This window comes from Calonectris borealis, chromosome 2, assembly GCF_964195595.1.
Source record: "Calonectris borealis chromosome 2, bCalBor7.hap1.2, whole genome shotgun sequence".
Lineage (NCBI taxonomy): Eukaryota > Metazoa > Chordata > Aves > Procellariiformes > Procellariidae > Calonectris > Calonectris borealis.
The window spans coordinates 5,417,807-5,440,834 of NC_134313.1; the positions used below are offsets into that span (position 1 = coordinate 5,417,807).

The following is a 23,028-nucleotide window of genomic DNA, read 5'->3' on the forward strand; positions in this document are numbered from 1 at the left end:
ATTTTCCCCTCAGTGGATTCAGTTAGCACTGACAAATCATCTAGGATGACTTTGCAGATACCTGCTGTGTGTTTCCTGTTCAGTGGTGCAGTGCATACTTTGGAGTTGCAGCTGATACCAACTTTTTTGCCGGAAAACATGCAGTGTGGACATATGATCCCAAAACCTTTTAGAACCAAAGCTACATATTACAGTGGGAAGGTTATTTGAGTAATTTATTATCAGCTGACCTTGGGGCTGATTTAGTTTCACAAAAAAATCTATGTATAGAGCTAAGCTAGTCATATTTGACTATCCTAGATCATGTTTTCAGTCACGATGCGTAGGTAGTCACTGCCAGGTTTTTGTAACCCAATTTAGATATCTACTTTAGGATGAGTTGAATTACTGGAGTATGTGGACTGTATTGACTCATTTTCCATTGACCTTAAAGATGTCCAATGACAAGTTCGGGTAACTGTGTCTGTGTTAGATGAGTTCCCTGGTAAATACATTCTGAAGGCAGGTTCCCAGCTAAATACATGAAGCTGGCCTGTATTTCTTCTCCTGAAAGTTTTTAGACAACAAACAGTGCAAATTTTAACCTAGTCTTTTTTTTAGAAAGAAAAATCAAATAGTGCTAAAAAACCTGAAGCTAATTAAGCAAACTTGTATAGTCCTTTCTAGTACTTGAGTTACGTGATTGTAGAGAGAAGTTAGAGCAAAAGCTTCCATGAAAACGTTTTTAAGGCAAAAGACTTTCTTTTGAGAGCAAGAGTTCTGTCAGCCACTTACTGCCTCTTGCAGAGCTGTGTTCTAGGAATAATCTTAGTATTATACAGTATAAAACCAAAACTACCTTCCTTAATCTGACTGTGTATGGTATCAGTCTGCCTTGGCTGTCAAATAGGTGCAGAAATGCGATGCTGAAGTTCCCTTGAGTCTAACCCCTAACTTGTGCTGAGAAAGCAACACTGTGTTTAGCTGTGAAGTGTTAAATCCTGAATTAGTCTCAGGTTTTTGCTTTTTGCTTAACTTTTAAACCATGGGGGAGGTGGATTGTACTGAATGTATTCCGTAGCACTTTCTTGTTCTTCTCCATGCTGAACATTGAAGAAAATTCAACGTGGAAGATACAGAAAATGCCGATTGAATCCTTTTTTATAGGAGTTGTGCATATAGAGGCTGGTCAGAACTTCGGCGTCAGATTACCAAGACTTCAATGGGAAAGGCTCTGCCTCACTTAAAATGTTTTGTATGCTGAGAGAAGGGGACAAGCACATTATATTTACTTGTTATTCCTAGGGCTAGCTTTAAGATATAGCTCACCATCCAGGTGCTTCATTTACACTATAAGCTTGTGCTGACCTGGTTGCGCTTGGAGTGTTGAAAATAGTTGCTGCTGTTTTGCCATAGGGTGGGGAACCCAACATCAACATTATTTAACAGCTAAGAATTGCTGTTTGTACTCCTCTCCCCCTTCACCTTTCTTGTCTTTTGAAAGTTCTATAAAAGCCATAGTGATAAAAATCTGTCATCCAACAAAATATGAGTTGCATCTAAATATAAAGCCTCCAATTACATCTACACAGCAGACCTAGTGTATTGTACAGCTGTCCAACTAGTTGGAAAATAGCTGTGCTGTAGGACTGCAGAGCTCTTTGAGCTAAATCATGTTAATTTTTGAGACATAAATTATAAATGTGTGGAAATGTGGTTTTGATCAATGTTGAATAACCTAAGCTTATGATTCAATCCATGCTAAAGCCCTCTCGAAACATACACATTTACTGATGATGATGACTTCCATTTACTGTGGGCATTTCATGGTCTACTAGTTTTCAATCCATTTAATGTGGGGTGCTTATTTTGGATGCAGATTTCTTAATCAAATTACTGTCAAACATTGAAATGCCCCAGTGAAATCGGAACATAGTTGGACTGTTACCTTTTTCTCCCCCATACCTATAAAGCAATAGAAGAGATTTGACTTGGCAAAATGTTTATATTCCATTACTCATGTTAACCAGTATTTAATGTCTAGCTGTCCTTTATTTAAGTATGGTATTCTTTATAATCTTTCTTTTTTGTGTGTGTCTTTTAACTAGATGCTTGGTCTATTATTGATGTGCTTTAAATATGTCCTGGTTTTGGCTGGGATGGAGTTGATTTTCTTCCTATTAACTGGTATAGTGCTGTGTTTTGGATGTAGTGTGAGAATAATGTTGATGACACGCTGATGTTTTGGTTGTTGCTAGGTATTGTTTACGCTAGTCAAGGACTTTTCATCTTCCCATGCCATACCCTTCCGATTCTCTCCCCGTCCCGCTGGGGGTGGGGGGAGTGAGTGAGCGGCTGCGTGGTATTTGGCTGCTGCCAGGTTAAACCACGACAAAATATTATCATATTTTTATGTATTTTCTTTTAGCCTTTGGAATTTTGGGATTTTTTTTTTTTGACATTTCAAATACTGTAATGCAATCTGGAAAGCTCTTCAATGAATTTTTATTTCTTTTGATGAAGCTTCAGGAATTAAAAGCATGTTGGATTAGAAAGTATATCATTATAGCATACTATGAAGTCATAATCTAGTATTTTATCAAATAAAAAATAGAAGAATTTATTGTCTTTCTGTTCTAATAGATGCACTATTCCCATTTTCATAACTTACCTGTGTTAAAACTCATTTTCTTACTAACATACTTAAAAGAAGAAAGAATTTTCTTCCTTTTCACCACTGATGTCTTTTAGTTGTCCTTATACACTTTTCTTACTACTTTAAATTTACTTGGTGTCATTTTTTTCCTTCCCTCTGTTTACTTAGTAGAGTTGAGGTTTTTTTAATTATTTTCATTTCCCCTCTAAGCAAGGTTGTTTTTAATTAACACAGCTTTTTCCAGATAGAAGATTTTGATCTTCTGGGAAGTCAGTGAAATTATTTTGTAATTCCTAATTGTCACTCATTTGAATTCAGTTGGGCTGGGCCAGGGGCTAGAAAATATACGTTACTGAAGCTTTTCACACAAAGGAATTAAAAAATTTGCCATGTGCTATATATGACCTGTGAGAGTATAACTGTCTAATATGTGGCTGAAGAACATTCCTTCCTTAACTTATGCATTAAGATAAAAAAGTTTATCCACCAGTATTTACATAATAATGATGGATGAGCCAAAGCACTTCTTTCTAGATATAAAATAAAGTTCCTTTTTATTAGCACTTTATCAAATTTAATGTTTGTTTCCTCAAATAAGTACCATTCACATGTTTTGCTTTAAGTTGCATTCTAATTTGTAAAAAAATTCTATCAGAAGAGGTTTCAAAATATGAAATATGCAGGAATCTCTCACAGTTTCTCTCTATTCCTCAGGCTTATTGTCTGTTATTTCGCATTTGATTGCAATGCTGATACCAACAGCAAGTATCACCAACAGATAATATATGGATGTGATTTATTTCTTGTTCCAAAATATTTTTAGTGTTATCTAGTAACTTCTCATCGGGTGTTTTATATCACAGAGATAACATGTCTGTGTAGTGTTACTCTTACAGCTTCATTACTTTTCAGCAGTAGCACATTATCTTGAATGATTGGGGTAATTTTTAAAACAAATTGTTTTCTTGTATGTATGAACTTTCTATTAGTGGGATATTGATACAACTGTTCTTTAATGTGCTGAGGACTTACTGTGTGAGCCGGCACAGGCAGCACACAGGAACAACCACAAAACCACAGATGAATGCAAAGAGTAAATTTATTTTCGTTACCTCGCCAACCGGGGGATCCCTGAAGCAGCACCTGGGCAGAGGCACACAAGCGGGAACGCAGGCACTGCGGAGCTTGGTCCATGCTAGAGGATCAACAAACCTCCTGGTTTTGCCTGTTTATCAAGGATCCATGCAGGCGTAGTTTACTACTGTGCTTTGATCTTTCCACAGCAGGGCAGGAATCTCAAGCATGTTCGATAGGGTGCCTCTAAGTCTATCACAGGCCTGTGTTATCTAAACACAGATGTTCTACTTGTCCAACATACAAGGCCAAACAACAATTAGTATGATATATGTGTTTTTCGACACCCCACCTGCAAGTCACTTGAGCGTGTTTACAATCCTCCTTGCCGATCTTTTGTTATTTTCTCACACTTGCATTATTTTCATGTTCTTAGTAATAGTTTATATTTTGAAATTAAGTATAATTCTGTAACTTTGGTAAGTGAATTACTTCTGTTATATTCTGTAAATGATGCAAAACTGTTTCAACATGTAAAAGAATACTTACCTGCTTTTCAAAGTGAAGACACTTGATTTTAAGTTGTTTCTATGACCTTTACAGCTGAGGAAGGCAAGTTTCTTTCTTAGTGCTCCAGTGCTCGTCATAGTATTTGAAGAACTTCATAAAACATGACAACTTAATCATGTACTGTAACATTGATAACCTCTTTGCTTTATTATGGCATTATCAAAGAATTCCAGTGAGGTAATTTTTTTGGGAGGCGAATATAGGAAAGGGGGGAAGAAGGGAATTAATCTTTGAACAAGTTGGGGTTTTCTAGCATTCTTGCACTTGGCCTATTAACTGGTTTTAGAAGTCTCCTAGAGTTTTAGCTAGACTGTTGTTGTTCCTGTCTTGAAACAACTACTATATCTTTAAGTATCTTTTAAAAGTTTACTGCTTGAAAGTTTTGTGAGCATTTTATTTCATTCTTGTTTGTCTAGCAGTGTGGTGGGATGCCCCTAGCAATTAGCAAAAATAGTCATTTATTCTATAGGAATTTTTTTTTTTACTTGAAAACCAATATTTAAAAAATTTGGAGATTTAATCCATGAGTAATTGTAAAGGGGAGATTCTTGTCTCTTGATGACGTTCTTAATTAAAAGCACAAATACTTCAAGCTTAATAGACTGTAGCATAATAGCTATGATACTGAATGGTGCCTTTATTCACCTTTTGTTTTTCCTTTCCTTGCTCCTTCCTGACTCTTAAGTAACTAGGAGTCTTACAGGCTTTTATAATGCTGCTATTTTTATTAAATATCCACTAATTTATTGCTTGTTCTTATGCCCAATATTTAGTCTTTAATTTCCCATCAGCATTGGAAGGCCAGTGATTTCCCTGCATGGTATTATAGAGATTTGGGTCTAACAGGGATATAGTCTAATAAATAATTCATTTTCTGTCTATTTGTAATTGCTTTCTGGTCGTTCAACAAACCCACTCAAATTTCTGGGATGCTTCCTTCCTTCCAGAAGCAACTCTGCATTTTAACTGTTTTAAAATCTGGTTTATTCACCTCGGAGAAGTTCTTTATTTGTATTACATTGTCCAATGAAATTTTGTCTAGCTTCTAGTTTGGATTTAAGTTAAATAGTTGGTTGCTTGCTGCACTGGACTTGTGGTGTATCTGTTGTTCAGTCTGCACTTAACCTGGAAATTAATAGCTGGATTTCAAATCACCCATCTGGCTAGTTTGGGTTTTGTTGGTTTCTACAGAAGGTGTTTTTTCCTTTGGTATTTGTTTTCTGAGAGCTTTATGAAACTTTGCCTTTAGTTTCCTTAGGTTGGTACTACTTTCTTTTGTACTGTAGGTGTTTACTTCATGTTTTCCATTTCACATATTTTAATCAGTACCTGCTCAGTGTGTCACTTAGTATTTATCAGTTCATTTTTAACACAGCCATCTATAAAATTATTTTTACTCAACAGATCTGTGAAGCTCTTGAACCTCCCGACCAGTCTCCGACCTCACAAAATGAAAAGTCTACTTGGTCAGAATGTGTCAACCAAAAGCCCCTTCATATATTCTCCCATTATTGCGCACAGTCGTGGGGAAGAACGAAATAAGAAAATAGGTACGAATATTTTGCAATATTTTCCATTGTTTTGTTAAATTAGAAAATCTTTCTTGGTCAAGGAAAGCAAACCTGAACGTTACTTTCTTGTATTTGAAATAACCAGCTTTTTAGCCTGAAGTTCTGAAGGAGCAAAGCTTTGTTCTCCATAGGACAGTTTCATATTTGAAAGAGGAATAAAGTGTCATAGATGATAAAATTGATTTTCAGAGGAGATAAACTAGTTTTATTTCCTTCTCAAACGAAAGAGAAATCAGCGAAAACATTCTGTTCGGCAGCAGCCAGCTTAGCAGTTATCACGTGTGGTGCCCTGAGCTAGATGCACTGTTGGGGTTTCCCCTTTTCTAATAAGGATATCATCATGAACACAAAGAAAATAGGATGAATGAGCTGCAGTTTCTTGAACAAAAAATGCAAATCCATAGGAAACTGGAGTGTGGTAGTTCATCACCCATAGAAATTTTTTTTAAATTTATTTTTGGTTAATAGTGTTAGCCCATTGGGATTTCAAAATTGGTTTTCAGTTTATCTCTTTCAGGAGAAAAAAAATACATCTAGTTAATATCCTATTATCATTTAACTTAAACTCAGAATGATTAACTGTCTGATTATTCGTTTTTTTTTAAAGACAGTTCAGCAAAAATCAGAAGAGCCTTATAAACAATGTTTAGAATACTACAGTCATTTTCTGCTAGAGGATTATTTCATTTATTATAAAGCTCTTCAGTGCAGTAATTGTGCCACTGGAAGTAGACTACAAGGCTTGTTTCAAATCCTGGATTAAGTTACAAATATTGGTAGTCTTTTTTGTTGCTTTTGTGCATATCACATGTATGATAATTTTTAACATAATCATTAGTGTCAGCACAAAAAGGACTTGTGTGACTATGAAACAGTAAAAAATTTCTTTCTTATATTGTGATGAAACCTCTACCAGTGCAACTTGTACCCATTGCCCCTTGCCTTCTTCATATGGCTCGTTGTGAAAAGAAGGTCTCTGTCCTCTTTGTAGCCACCCTTTAAGTACTGGAATACTGTGATGAGATTCCCCCTGAGCCTTCTCTTCTCTGGGGAGAAGAGACCTAACTCCTTTAGTCTTTCCGCATGGGGTAGTTTCTCCAGCCCTTTGATCATATTCGTGGCATTCCTTTGGATCCTCTCCAGTCTGTCCGTGTCTTTCTTGAACTGTGCGGACTGGAACAGTACTCCAGGTGGAGCCTGACAAGTGCTGAGTAGAGGGGGATGATCACGTCTCTGTTTCTGCTAGCAATGTCCCTGCGGATGCAGCCCAGGAGCCGATTTGCCTTTGCTGCTGCAGGAGTGCACTGCTGACTCCTGTTCAGCTTGTTGTCTACCAGGACCCCCAGGTCCCTTTCAGCAAGGTTGCGCCCCAGCCAGAGATCCTAGCCTGTACTGGACTGGTTACGTCATCCCAGGTGTAGGACCTTGGAGTTGTCACAGCTTTGGACACTACTCCCCCAAGTTTGTTAGTTTAAAGCAAGATTGGCAAGTCAGCCAATCTGCTAGCGAAGATTCTCCTGGCCGTCTAGGTAGGTGGAGCCTATCTCTCCCCAATAGGCTGTATTCGTTGAAGGACTTCCTGTGGTCACAGAAACCAAAGCCGTAGTGACAACACCAGCCATGAAGCCACGTATTGATCTGCATGATGTGTCGACTTCCCCCTGCATGCCTATCACTGACTGGCAAGACAGAGAAGAGGATCACTTGCGCACCTGTCCCCTTTACTTGCGCCTCCAAGGCTCTGAAGTCCTGCTTGATCTTGCCCAGGTTTTGCTTTACCATGTCATTGGTGCCCACATGGAAAAGAAGTAGGGGACTGTAGTCTGTGCTTTTAACCAGCTGTGGCAGTTGTCTCCCTCTGACATCCCAGATCTTGGCTGCTGGCAAGCTGCAAACTTCCCTTGACCGTATACCAGCCTGGCAGATGGGTGCCTTGGTGCCTTTCAGCAGAGAGTCACCCACTACTAGCACCTGACGTGTCCTTCTGCAGCTTTTACTATGTGCTGCTGGAGTGCTTCTCCCTGTGAATCTTGCTCATGGGTTTTGTCCTCTGCCAAGGCTTTCTATCTGTTGCTGGCTGGTACATAAAAGGAAGGGGACTGAAGTGATACTCTGTTCCTATGGATTATCAGAGACTTTGGCACCTCCTTCTCCAAGGTGCTGTCAGTTTGCTGTTGAAGCTCTTTGTCTGGTAGTCTCTGGAGGTCAGTGCCACGGGGCCCTAGTACTTCTTCCTGCTGAGTCTCATCCTCCCTAATACAGCATAACCTGCTAACTTCCTCCTGCAGCTCCTCCACCCACTGCCTGAATGACCCCACTAGACCACACCTTGCACAAAGTGGAGCTTCCACCTTCCTCCACCCTGGAGGCAGAGGTGCAGTCTTTGCAGCCCTCCACCTGGACAGCAGCTGCTCTGATAGCAAGCTCTGTCTGGGTGGCTGCCTCCACTCATCCCAGGCTTGCCTGGCAAGGTAGCTGATTCCTGTCAGCTGCAGAGCACAGCCCTTGCTTGGTCTCTACCACCATGCTGCTGACAACCTCAAAGCACTGCCTAATAAACCTTTCTAATTCCCTGGAGACCTCAAACTGCTGGGTAGGCTTGCACAGCACCAGCTACCTGGGGTGACCGCCGGGGCAGCAGCTTAAGCCTGAGGATAAGCAGAGCAAGAACCGGCAGAGTGCGCAGTCCACTGCTGACACCGCTCCCCTCAGTCACCGCTCACTGCGCACCCTGCAAACTGCCCGCGCTGCTCCCCTCAGGCACCGCTCCCTGTTCGCACGCCCTGTCGCGGCGCTCCACATGCCTCGGGCTCCCATGGGGCTGGTTATATGCGGCTTCCCGCGCTTTGACCTGGCCGCCGGGACAGCCGGCACCGCCCAGCTCTCGCCCGCCGCTCTCCTCTGGTGACCTGCCGCCTTGCCGGCCGGTCCCTCCCCATACACAGCCCAAGGGTGCGGTGGGCCCAGAAACCCCCTCAGGAACCCCGCGGGGATCTCGCAAGCCTCCCATTCGTCTCGGCACGCAGTAGCTGCCGCTTGTGCTGCCAGCATCGGCTTCCCGCGATTTCGATACTATTGCAAGGAGGTAGTTCAGAGAGTATTGTACACTGACGAAGGGATGATATCTGTAAAAATTAAGAAACGAGCCTAGAATCCTTTCTTTTTGGAAGGAAAGACAGATTAAAGCATCAGACAAATCAATGGTTTGCGTTTGCTTTGAGTAATAGTTAGATGAAATCAAGAGTTTCCAACATGGTTTTCTGGTCATTGACTTTTTTAGAATCACTTCTTAAGTGGTTGGATTGAAAGCATTTTAAGAAAAGACATTCCAGCCTTGTGGTACTTCTTACAATGTGGAAATTGCTGTAATTTACAAGGACTGAAGTACCTACTTTGGCTACTACAAGTGCCTATGTTGATATAGTTAACCGTAATGAGGCTTCAGTGCTTAAATATCTTTGAAGCTCTGTACAATACCTCTTCAGAGGAGTAACGGATTCTTTTGGGGACTGCAGAATGCAGAAGACATTGTGGACACTAATAAGCAATTAAATAAAAAGAAATTTTCAGAACATCTCATACAATTGTGCTTCTGGATGTTTTGTTTTAATCAACAGTTTTGCTTTTCAGGTTTCATAGTAATATAACCTGTTAATATCTCTGAATGTATGTTTTTAATTTCCGCTAGCATTAATTGGGAGTTAAACATTTGCATTAAGTACATCTCCCTTGAGCTCTCTAATATTGCTTGCAAGATGTAATCATATAGTAAATGATTGTGAATGTACAATTAGAGTACAGATGGTTTCAACTGTGTATTACAGTCTTAATACTAATAATCCTCTTTTTTTTACTGGACACTTTCTAATATCCTAGTAAAAAAGTGTTAGTAATGTATGTTAAAATTATTGAGTAGACTAGTAAAAGTTAACCCATGTATGTTATAGATTAGCTTATAGTAATCGTTTATTTAACAAATACAGTTAAACCACCTTTTGTTTATTTGGACTGCAGGTCCTCAGCTTTTATGGAGAATCTTTTCACATTCAGTTTTAAGTCTGAACATCAGGTGCATGTGGTTAACAGTGAGAAAATTGGAAGGTGAACAGGATCTTTTGGGCTGAAAAGATCATAAAGTGCTGATGTAAAATAATCTTTCTGCATTGAACAGTTCCTCAGAACTTGCGTCTCTGCTACTGACCTCACTTCCATAAACCTCTCGCCTCCTTAAATTAAAAAAAAAAAACAACAATTTTAAATTTGGCAGGGTGAAGTGTCTTTAAAGTTGAACCTCTGTTACTTGTAGTGAGATATAAACTGAAAATACAGCTTATTACCTGACCTATTTTTGTTCATTGTCTTTCCTAAGTATTTTCACAAGTTACTAAATAATTTGCATTATTACTTGTCTCCATTTTGTGAACCTCAGAAAAATCTGTATCTGTAGATCCTAGTGTCATCTTCCATGCCCACAGCATCTCCCAAATTATTTACTGTTTCCCAAAGAGAAGTAGTGGGAGGAAACTAAGATGGCATCTTGCTCGTGAGCAGTTGTTTCCTTCTTAATTTAGGATGATCTTTTATTTACTCTGTATCATCAGCTGTCTATATGAAGATTTGTTTCCATTATTTTTAATTTCCTTCTTCCTGTTGTGTTCATTCCTTATCTGCTTGCTTTTCATCTGAGTCTTAATTATCCAACGTGATATGTACTCTGTACCTAACTCTGTACCTAACTCCAAGTATGTAAGCCTTTAAGTGTTTCAGGATGTGTTTAAGTACTGTTTTGAATTGATGCCTGAGTTAATTTTGCCAATGTAATGTTGGCACACTGGGTCTTTGGAGCACTATTACTGTATTAATGAATTCTTCTGGTCCTTTAACCCGTTGCTTTGCCTGTGATGTATAGCTTGTGTCCCACAATGCACTTGAATAGGACTTGGGCTGTGAAGATTATACAGAGATGTTAATTTAGAATATAAAGATAATATAGTAATCTGACAGCTCAGCTGATGCTACTTTTTTACAACACTATGATTAGGTAATCTTGCATTAATTCTGTAATAATTTCATGTAGATTTCCAGTGGGTCCAGGGAGATGTATGTGAAGTTCAGTTGATGGTGTACAATCCTATGCCTTTTGAGCTCCGAGTAGAAAACATGGTATGTATCTTCCTAAATCTCCCCTTTTTATTATTTTTTTCTGAAAAATTTCTCAGTTGAACTTTCAAAGATGGTTTTCTGTAAATCAAGTAGTTTAAAAAAATCATTTAAGCCAGTATAACCTTAGTTTAACAGTGCAGTACTGTCAATTTTCTTTTATTTGTTGGTAATGAGGTGTTGAAATGAAAATCTCTGCCACTCAGAGTGTTTAAATGCTTTACTGTTACTGACCCGTAAATCAATTCTGTACCTTTCTGCATTGACTAGAACTCATGCTACATAATTTACATATACTGGTCTTCAAGTAATAATTACGATAACGCAAAACCTAATAATTAGTGTATACTTACTACTGTAATTTAAAAATCTGCATTCATCCTAGCTTTTCAAATTCTTATTTTGACCACATTTTAAAAAATCTGAGGAATAAAATAGTTCTGAGAAGCTTTGTTTTTTACTGGAAGCTTCAGCTCACGAATCTGCTGTTCCCAAGGATATATGTTATTTGAAAACACCGTAAGCTAAAATTATTAGGAGGGAGGAAAAAAATGCTAAAATACCAGAGAAGCATGTAAAGTTAGAAGGATCAAGCCCAAGCCATCTACTACTTCAGTCGACTGTATGATATTAATTTTGTGGACTGCTTGCAGAGTAACCTGAAACAAAGTAAACTGGGTTATTTTTGCCCTCTTTATGCCAACTGATAGGATTTTTGTTTTTAATTTATATTCATTTAAAGGTTAAAAGCCCTCTAACTACCAAACCAACTTAATCTCTGCTCAGTCCTAATCCAGTGTTGTCCTTTATATTAAATATTTTTACCTTTAATATTGTTTTAAAAAATAAATCCCATCTCTTAGACCCTATTGTTCTGTTAGGCTAAGTGAATCAGCGTGTATTTATTTGCTCAGGATTTTTGTTTGTCTTTGTTTTTCATAGGTTTACTGCAGTGGCTAGTCAAACAATTTGACCTAAATTACTGATAATATGCCACACATAATAAAGTGTTTTTCCACGGGAAACGAACATGCCCAAAATTGTGCTTATAGCATAACAAAATTCATTCTTGGAAGCTAACACACTGGTTTCTTCAGCAGCATTTTATCTAACCCTTACAGAAGTATTCCAAATTGTTAGGAATGAATAGAAAAAGTAATTGTAAAGCTGTGCATAACAAAGGACTCTCTATAGGAATTAATTTATTTAAGAACATTTTGATTTATAGTCTGATTTGTATTGTGTAAGTAATGATCTAATTATATATTTAAAAAACTGGGTTTGGATAATTTCTTAATTTCTTAATGAGGAAATTTCTTATGAGTGCTTACATATACTTAAGAACTCAGAATACAGTTATTTGCATAGATATGCACTCCATCCATTCCCTGAGCAAATTAATTGTAGTGGCATGAATACTTCTTTTTACTGATAGCGTGATAAAGTTCTATCTTTGCATTAATACTGAATTTCAGTTTCATTGGTAAGCATAAGAGGAAGCAGGCATGCAAACTAGATACAAATAATTGAAGTGATTAATGTAATTCTTTAGTCAGTGCTCCATAAAGAGAGTGCTTTGAGAAATTCTGCTGTGTGCTAATGTCATCTCATTGGTAAAAATTAGTTGATTTTGCTTGATTTGTCTGTGGTATCAAGACTGTAGCCAGCAAGTTGAGGGAAGTAATTATTCCCCTCGATTTGGCATTTGAGAGACAGTGTCTTTAGAAGCAAGGCCAGTTTTGAGCTCCCCGTACAATAGAAATATTGTCATACTGGTAGCAGTCCAGCAGTATTACCAAGATGATTGGCAGGCTGGAGCATAAGACAGATGAGGACAGGTTCAAAGAGCTGAATCTGTTCAGTTTGTAGAAGAGAAGAATACTGGGGTAATTCCTATTGCTTTCCTCGATCCCAAAATGGAAAGGTGCAGTGAAAAGGAAGCCAGACTCTTCCCAGAGGTGCCCAGCGTAAGGGTGAGAGTCAGTGAACACGTTGCAGCAATGGAAAACTTTCCTAATAAAAAATTTCCTTTTTTCAATCATGAGGGTGATCATACACTGGAACTGGTTGCCCAGAGAGAATGTGGGATCTCCATCTTCAGAAATCTTCAAAACTTGAGTGTATAGGACAGTGAAAAACCTAAACTACCATCAAAGTTGGCCTTGTTTTGAGTAGTGGGCTGGGCAGTAGCATTTCCTTCCAGCCTAAATTGTTCTGATTTTCCAGTCTCATCTGTGAGCTTTCTAGAACGTGGGAATAGTTATTACTTTATCACACGAATAAACTCTTTTGTTTTTATTTTAATAATTCAAAGTGTTGTTTAATATTTTAAAATGTTTTAGTTTATTATTAACATGTACTCATGCCTGCAGTCCCCACACCCTCTTGTTGTTTGATTTCTCATCATGTTTTACATTCTTTCGTATCATTTCGTCTCCCAGAATCATTTTCATAGCAAGCATATCTTTTTCTGTCATTTAGGGGCAATTTCAGCTTGTCCCAAAACTTTTTTCCTTCTGTCTGACTCAGCACCGTACCTTTGCAGTATGACTCGTTCAAGCTTGTTTCCAATGACTGGCAGTTCTTCTTTGAGTTCTCCATTGCTTGATTTTCTTTGTTCTTTACCCTTTTCATGGTTCACCATTCATCAACATGTCACTGTCCTGAAATCTATAGACTTATTCCTTTTTTCTAGTTTTCCCTTTCCGTCGTCTTTCAGTTTATGATTTGTTGTTCTGTTAGCTTATCGTTTCATGTTAAATGAAAAATGGAAGCATCGATCCAAACTTTTATCATGATACTTTTCCTAATGGGTGTTCCTGTTACTTATGGCTGAAAGTTGTGATGGTAAACAACTCATTGAAAGGCTTCTCTAGCTATTTTCATTATTTGAAGTATTCATGCTAAGTACATAGAATCAGAATCATAGAATCATTAAGGTTGGAAAAGACCTCTAAGATCATCGAGTCCAACCATTAACACCACCATGCCCACTAAACCCTGTCCCTAAGCGCCTCATCTACGCATCTTTTAGATACTTCCAGGGATGGACACTCAACCACTTCCCTGGGCAGCCTGTTCCAAGGCCTGACCACTCTTTCAGTAAAGAAATTTTTCCTCATGTCCAGTCTAAACCTCCCTTGGCGCAACTTGAGGCCATTTCCTCTCGTCCTATCGCTGGTTACTTGGGAGAAGAGACCAACACCCACCCCACTACAACCTCCTTTCAGGTAGTTGTAGAGTGCGATGAGGTCTCCCCTCAGCCTCCTTTTCTCCAGGCTAAACAGTCCCAGTTCCCTCAGCCGCTCCTCATCAGACTTGTGCTCCAGGCCCTTCACCAGCTTCGTTGCCCTCCTCTGGACACGCTCCAGCACCTCCATGTCCTTTTTGTAGTGAGGGGCCCAAAACTGAACACAGGATTCGAGATGTGGCCTCACCAGTGCCGAGTACAGGGGCACGATCACCTCCCTGCTCCTGCTGGCCACACTATTTCTGATACAGGCCAGGATGCCATTGGCCTTCTTGGCCACCTGGGCACACTGCTGACTCATATTCAGCCGGCTGTCAACCAGCACCCCCCCAGGTCCTTTTCCTCTGGGCAGCTTTCCAGCCACTCTTCCCCAAGCCTGTAGCGTTGCCTGGGGTTGTTGTGGCCGAAGTGCAGGACCCGGCACTTGGCCTTGTTGAACCTCATACAGTTGGCCTCAGCCCATCGATCCAGCCTGTCCAAATCCCTCTGTAGGGCCTTCCTACCCTCCAGCAGATCAACACTCCCGCCCAGCTTGGTGTCATCTGCAAACTTACTGAGGGAGCGCTCGATCCCCTCGTCCAGATCGTTGATAAAGATATTGAACAAGACTGGCCCCAGTACTGAGCCCTGGGGAACACCGCTCGTGACCGGCCGCCAACTGGATTTAACTCCGTTCACCACAACTCTCTGGGCTCGGCTGTCCAGCCAGTTTTTTACCCAGCGAAGAGTGTACCTGTCTAGGCCGTGAGCCACCAGCTTCTCCAGGAGAATGCTGTGGGAGACAGTGTCAAAGGCTTTACTGAAGTCCAGGTAGACCACATCCACAGCCTTTCCCTCATCCACTAGGCGCGGTCACCTGCTCATAGAAGGAATCAGGTTGGTCAAGCAGTACCTGCCTTCCATGAACCTGTGCTGGCTGGGCCTGATCCCCTGGTTGTCCCGGACATGGCTTGTGAGCGCCCTCAAGATGAACCACTCCATAATCTTCCCCGGCACCGAGGTCAGGCTGACCGGCCTGTAGTTCCCCGGATCCTCCTTCCAGCCCTTCTTGTAGATGGGCATCAAATTGGCAAGCCTCCAGTTGTCTGGGACCTCCCCTGATAACCAGGACTGCTGGTAAATGATGGAAAGTGGCTCGGCAAGCTCCTCCATCAGCTCCCTCAGTACCCTCAGTACATGTAGTTTAATTGAGGTATGCTTAAGTAAAAAATTGAATTTATGAGACTGTGGAGACAAGATTTTGATCATTGTTGCTCAGATGATAAGCCCTAGACTCTCTGAAAAGTGGATCTTTTTGTTGGTTTTTTTTATTGTTTTCAAAGCTCTTTGCCCATCTTTGTTGTTCTTGCTGTTTATTCCCTGTCATGAATATTCATGATTTGGGACTCTATTTAGATACCTATTCTTCATGAGTGTCTCATTTATGTATTATCTTTCTGTCTTTTTCTATTTCATGTTTTTGTTTTGTCCATATAGTTAGAAGGCTGATCCATTGAAAGGTGCAATGGTGTTTGTAAAATGTTAAATGAAAATGTTTAATCATGGAATATGGAGGTGAGTAGGTCCAACAGCTGTGTATTTTAGTCAATAAAGCCAAGTAGGAGAGATCATAGGAGTCTTCAGAAGAAGTTAGTTAATAAAACTTAGCAGGTACCTTAAATCAACAGAGTGCGCCTAACTAGCTTTGACTGCAATGGATTAGAGAGAATATTTTTGCTATCCTGGTGGTGGAGCCCAAGTTAACAGGAGATGTTAAGCTGTCAATAAGTGTATATACCACTTTACTTTTTTTCCCAGGAATATTGATTTCTGTAAAGACTTGTTCAGGTATGTGAATGATAGCTTCTATCTCTTTTGTGGTTACTAAGCCTTTTTTCTGTCCAGGAAGAAATGACCTTCAGATTTCAGGCCTTCAAAAAAACCCCCAAATTCTGAGAAGTCTCTGATGGATTTATTTTGTATCTTGGGATAAATGTTTAAAGCAGTAAGTCATGGTACAGTCTAGTGAGATCTACTATTAAAATAAAACGCATGTGAAGATGCACTGCAAAGTGTGTTAAGTCCTCTAAGATTTTAACTACTTTTTCCTCTTTGTTTCTCAAGTTTCATATTAAAGGCAAAAAAACCCCCAAACCACCTGATAAATTTGATACAATGTTATTTATTGAGTGAAAGCATTTTTTCTGCACTTATTGTAGAAAATATAGCCGTGGTTCTAAGAAGGCTACAGTATGTACAGAGCAGTGTAAACTGTATTGAATAATATTGAGAAACTAAAAAATACTACCCCAAACCACAGGGATAATGTAGTTTATAGTATTAAAAGCTCATTATTCAAAAAGAAAGTCTTTGTTCTATAGTTGTCCTTCTATTTGGAGCATTTGAAGACAATTTAAATTTGGTATTTTTATTAATGATGGTATAAGAATGGCTGTTACATTCTTTTTTGCAAACTTCAAAACTATAGTATTAGCCAAGAGCTTTATGTTGATGTTTAAAAATACCATCTAAAATTTTGATAAGTTTTTATGTATAATCAGTCCCATAACTTAGCTTATGTTCTTTTAAATTGTTTCCGTGAACTGTTTTTTAGTGAGTTCACATCTTTGTACTGTTTCTGCCATCTTGAGAGAATATTTACTTACTGATAGACAACACTTAATGGAATCTATATTGGGTAAGAATGTACACAAAAAAGGTGAGGGAGAGGGATAAAAATGGTCGTGTTCGGTGTTTTCTAGGTCTGCTGAAAATAATCTTGTTAGAAATAGTAGGGAAAATTTCCTTTTAAATAAATATTTGACAGTTTTTGTGTAAAGTATTTGACAACATTGTATAAAGTATGTTCAGCATGAAAATTAACTTTGATGGCAGTGTTACTTTAAAAAAAGAATGATTGCGTTTCAGGATTGGTAAGTAAAGCCTAAAAAAAGCAGTTACATACTCATGTTTTTTTTAACAGCATCCCCAAATGCTACCATTTACATAAAAGTTCTTTTGTATCTCTAAAACTAAATTGAGGTTTGAAGTGATTGAAAGACATGCTGTGATAATAGCATGCATATATTAACTCTATGACAATTTAAGTTGTTTTATAAGAATACAAGGAAATGTAACTACTTTTTTTTTTTTTGTGATTCATATATTCTCTGGAGGAAACCTTGTATATGGGTAAACTTTTCCTGTAAGGTCAGAAAGAGCAATGATTACTAAATAGTATTACTTTAAATAAGGTATAAGACTCAAGGGAAATGAAACCTAACACACACTTTTGTTTGTTTGTTTGTTTTGAGTCTGATATGTTTAGGTAAAGGATATGACAGTACTGCAGCCTTGATTTGATTGTCACTGTTAACGTAAAAAATTCTTAGGCACCAGAGGGCAATGTTGGTCAGATATTGCTGAATTCTGCTAACCAGCAAATAGCAATATTGAAAATGTCTTTCAGACACTCTAGATATGTCATTGTCTTTTAAAACTTATTTCTGTGGGTTAATTTTTAAGGGTAAGTATCTTGATTTCAGTTTATGTCTGGAATTCCGAAGCCTAGTTGAGGTTTATATTGGGTTTTTTTCCATTTCGATGAGTTTTTATGTTTTCTTAATAACTTTACTTTTAAAGACTTGAAGTTTTACTGAATAGTAAAACTCTCATATTGAGAGAAATGAATGCTGTATTCTTCGTGTGATAATACACTTGAGGCTCTTTTATTTCTAGTCCAGGCATAGTATGTGCTTAGCGCAGGTGTTTTGGCATTTCCATTGCGTTTGTTCTCTAGAAAAGCTCTTCGGTTTCATGATCTTTGTTGTTAAAGAATACACTGAGAATGCATTCTTAATGCATTATAAGAAAAATACATTGTGCTGAGTACTTATTTTGCTTTAGCAGTTACCTGTGATCAAAATGCTGTGTTTGTGATCAACATGATCCAAGGGTGGATATATAATTTCAGGGGTTAGGGAACAATGTACACTGTATCAATTTTTTTTTTTCCTCTACTGTTATTAAATCATTTTAATACTAGCAATTGCTCTTACTAGTAACTCTTCCTTCTTGTCCATAAGCACATGCGTATTTTGGGTGATTGTACTCCAGATGCATTTGCATGCCTTTTTGTCTATTACTGTCTCTATTTATCTTGATTTTTGTCTGGATTTTGTCTGCTGTTAACATACTCAGTTTAAATCCTTTGGCAAAGAAGATGCTTTCTCTGACAGCTGGGTTGTGATCATTGCTTTTCCTGAGCCTTGACCATTAGCCTTTAAAAATATTACCATTGATTTATTTAATTTTTCTCAGTTCATTTCCCTGTTTTTTTCCCCCACGGTTGTGATCTTTAGTTTCTTCAGGGTTATTTGGCTCTGGCCCATTCCAGGCCTCAATTCCCTGCAATGAGGGAACTCATTAGTGTCCTAGATCAAAACTCTCGCTGGGCTGTGAGGTTTTGACTGGCATTTTTAGGGTCGTATGGCAGCCTGTGTATGTGCACGCATGGCTACTTCAGATGCATTTCTCAGGGCTGTGCTGGTTCATGGCCCCCCTGTGAGGTTATTTTTTCCTTTACAGGAACCTAAAAGGCTTCGGGGAAACGTCTTCCCATGCACCCCCTCAATCCAGCTTGATAGTGGAGGATGTCTGGGGTGGGGGACTAATTCATATTAAGTAAGAGCACAAGACTGGTTATACTGCAAGAAGTGAAATGAATGTATAAATGTATGTCCTGACATCCAGCTTGATTAAAAATGTGAAGTAGAGGAGTAAGAACGTGGGAGAAAGCTGTTTTTACTCATTGCTTCCGTCTCCCCCTTGCGCCAAGGAAAACTGGGCTAATTAGGACCATGTCTTAATGAGGACCTTCCCGTATTTCAGGAAAGTGACCTGACTATGGTTTTGCAATGGTGTTGTCATTTCTTAGTATTTTGTATATGTTTATAGGCATTTGATATACTGGCTAATTTGGGGAATTAGCTAGGAATGGAAAAATAATGATGTGTATTAATTGTTACAAGGTAAGTTCAGTCTAGTATTAGGAGAAAGTTTGAACTGGAAAGTCTTTCCAGTTTAACCACTGCACTAAGCTACCTAATCCCCTCTTAGAGACTACCACTGAGGGAAATTCCAAAACTCCTTAGAGAAACATGCTGGGAATGGTTAATGTGGGGTTGGCTCTGCTTCAGAGGAGGAAGATGAGTTAGAAGGGGTCCCTTTCAGTTCTGTTTATTTGCATTTGCTATAGCTGATACTAAACAAGACATTGGAGGGTTTTTTTTGTCATTGATTTTTTAGGACTTTAAGTCCTTGGATGAAAGTATTTAGTTGAGGTGAATCCTGAATAATATATTTGAATACCTGGCCAAGTGATAGTTCGGGATGCTTTCAGGACCTGTTTTAAAAGTGAGTTTCGAGTGTGTATGGGGTCACCTTTTGTTTATGTTCTAAGATTTGCTTCAGCCAAAGCAAAAGCAGGAAGATTGTGATGAAGACTGAGGCTAAGTCATTATTAAAGTGTGAATGTTCACCCCATTTCTGTGGGGTGAATCCCACTGGAAGGATTCATATTCAGTCACGTGCAATCAATTATGTTGCATCATATCTAAAATTAGTTTGTATTGTCTGGGTATTGCAATAATTATTTTGATCTCTTTATTCTGAAGTATTGCAAGGGATATTTCACCAAGAGCGCAAACAAGGCCTGCTTAAGCTTCCAGCTACATAAACATACCTATTTGAAAAGTAGTGACCAAGCTTGCGTTTACGAAGTGGGAATCAAAATGCGTCAGTGGTCTGATACACTGGGTAGTGAGCGTATAGGAAGACAGAATTAGTTTTTACTTACTTTTCTGCGGATTGTTTCTGACAGCTGAAGTCTCCATGTGAAACTGGGGGAAAACTAAAATTCAGTAGAAGTGAGGGTTTGATACAGTATTTTCTGACAAACTCAAGTGAAATTATATTGAATTTTGTGCAATATTAGAGAAGGATAGAGTTCTCTAATGCACCTTTCCACAAAGCAAGAAAAGCTTTGTTTGAATTAGGTGTTGTCTCAACAGTGTCAAGTCTACAAAGAAGTAATTGCTAGAACGAAAGATTTTTTAGCTTTTGGGTATATTATAATCTTGATGACTTCAGATCTTCGTTAGAAGAGAAATCAAGAACCTGATAAACCTGTTCGATTTGCTTTCTTAAACTTCTGGTGTATTTAGGACTTTGCTGTTAAAAATCTTAGGTGCAAAGTGTTTATTTAGGTGTTACGTAGCATGTACGTGAAAGATGTTTGTTAATTTTCCAGAAGGCACACTGCCTTCTGAGGAGGGAAGAAATTCTGATAATGGCTTTTAATTTAGTTCAGTTTTTGACTGCTGGTGGGTTGATTTTGGATAATATCTAGGAATTGCTTGAAGAAGACTTGCTGGTGGTTAGTCCCAATGCAAATCAGGCCATTAAAACTTAATGTACATGACAGGTCAAGTTTCAGTCATTGGCTGGGTAATTCCAGTGATGCCATTTGCATTTCTTTAAGTACTTGTTATACGAGTATCAATTTTCCTAATTTTTAATTGAGAATTGGAAAAAGAGGGCTAGTCTGCCTTTTACAGCTGACATGAGCATTAGAGGTGCACCATTCAAAACGCAATTGAATTAAAAACTAGGCAATCATAGATGTTTTCAAAGAAAAGCAATGCTGGTATTCTGGCACTGTGCAGATAATGTTGCTGCTTCTTAAACTCCTTCTTCAGTCTCTTTGTGGTTTTCTGTGGCTCAAACCATGAGTTTTTTCATCTGTCTTTACAAAAATAATATCTACCTCTTTCATAGAGTTTTGAGTTCCTGTGAAGCATCCTCATGGAGTTGAGGTTTAATCCAATTGTACTTACTGCATTAATTGATGGAGATATTTGGGTGGCATCTTTATTAAAAAATAAAAATAAAAATCTATATGTATAGAAAAGCAGCTGGTAACTTAGACTTACGTGCTGTACAACATTAAATTTCTTACTTGTAACAGTACATTCTGTGTTCAAGCATCTTAAATTCATTAACTGAGCTTAAAAAAACCCCCAATCTACTAAGGACAGTAATGCTGTGTTTAAAAGTTTGTTAAGTAATTTTTTTTTTTTTTTTGCTTAATTTCTTATTTTGTCCTACGTTTTAAATATAGGATGCTAAGAGATTTCTCTGACATGCACTAAGGAAGTAAATCATACAGTCTAACTGCAGGCATCTAGGCTTCATAGAGGATCAATTTAGCAAAGTGAATGTCTACTCCAACTCACTGAGACGTTTAGGTTGGACAGTAAAGCCAGACTTGCTCTATTATCTGTAAATACTAACATTTTTTTCTCCCCATAGATAAATATTTTCTGGCGAGGAACTTTAATTAAAGTTAAGCAAGAATTGCTATTGATGTTTCATTTCCACTGTCCAAAACATAAGCAAATACACAAGTAAGGTCACAGGTACAATTAAATGTAGGTGCAAAACACCACCATGCAGATTATATCACTCATTCTTTTTACTGTGCTTGGGTATAAATTTTTATTAGTTTTTCATACATCGTTTCCACCTCAGATCCTGAAACACGCTTCAGTGTTGAGTACAAATCTTGCCGTAATTCTAGATGCATGCTTCAGTCACTGGAACTTAAAAACCAAAATAACTACTATGGGCAAATTGGAATAAATAGTAAAAGTTTGTGTGATGTAATGCAAGGGATTAAAATATAAGTATATATCGTAAAAATGTAAGTGTATATCATAAAGGGATTTATCTATGTAATATGACTTTTTCAGGGTCTCTTGACAACAGGAGTAGAATTCGAATCTCTTCCTGCAGCTCTTTCTCTACCTGCAGAATCTGGTCTCTATCCGGTAACTCTTGTTGGTGTTCCTCAAACTACTGGACAGATCACTGTCAATGGTAAGGGATGTCTTCAGTCATTCTCTACCTAACAAAACAACCATGTGTTTTACATCTCTGTGGATTACATAAGTTTGAATGACACATATGTATTTGCCACTCTGAATTCTTCTCAGTAAGTAAAAGAAAAAACAAAACAAAGCAAGCAATCTGTTTTCTATACTAGGTTTCATAAAAAATATAGCCTGCAAAATCGCTTGGTTGTAACAGCAGTAATAAACACGTTTACAGTATCTCATGTATGAGAGGAAAAGGATAATGACTCAAACTCCCCTTTATTAATGCTTTCATTTGGAAAGCTTCTGAGGAGGATTACTTGAACTTTTTAATGAGAATGCAGAAGATAATCTTGGAGTTCGTTTTTCTTAATTAATTGTGTTCATCTAAGATTACAGACATTTTTGCAGATTGCTTCTGTAGAAACAATTTAGCCAATGTATGTAGTCAGTTGCAGTTGAGATATCATTTCATTAATAAGCCTAAATAAAATTGTGTTTGTAGTAAGTAAAGAGAATTAAAGAGCTTTTGTAGAAGACGAGCAGATCAGTCTCCTAGAAAAGGAGGTATATGTGAAGATAATAGATTCAACACATAGTAGGACTGAATCGTCTTACCAACACACAATTTTAGGTACGTGTTCCTGGAATACAGTGTTACAGGAAAAGAACCATTTTAATAAAGCTAAACACCAAAAGAAGATGGCTTTGAACTTGATGAAACTGTTCTGAGTTTTTCTTAAGTGCTTTTCTGTCTGCTCATAAAACGATTCTTCATTTGATTTTTTTTTCCCAGAAACTATTTCAGTAAATACAGAATAGCATCAAAGCATTCAGAGCATTTGCGCTGTAGTT

General features: G+C 38.3%; 1 protein-coding gene across 17 annotated transcripts in view; it reads left to right on the forward strand.

Moving 5' to 3' along the window:
* TRAPPC9 (trafficking protein particle complex subunit 9) overlaps positions 1-23,028 on the forward strand; it is a 542,043-nt gene that overhangs the window by 55,125 nt on the left and 463,890 nt on the right. For all 17 annotated transcript variants that reach the window (XM_075141098.1, XM_075141106.1, XM_075141108.1 and 14 more), the window contains 3 exons: positions 5,684-5,829; positions 10,928-11,013; positions 22,051-22,177. In XM_075141098.1, coding sequence (XP_074997199.1) covers positions 5,684-5,829; positions 10,928-11,013; positions 22,051-22,177 — 359 coding nt within the window. The remainder of the gene's footprint in view (positions 1-5,683; positions 5,830-10,927; positions 11,014-22,050; positions 22,178-23,028) is intronic.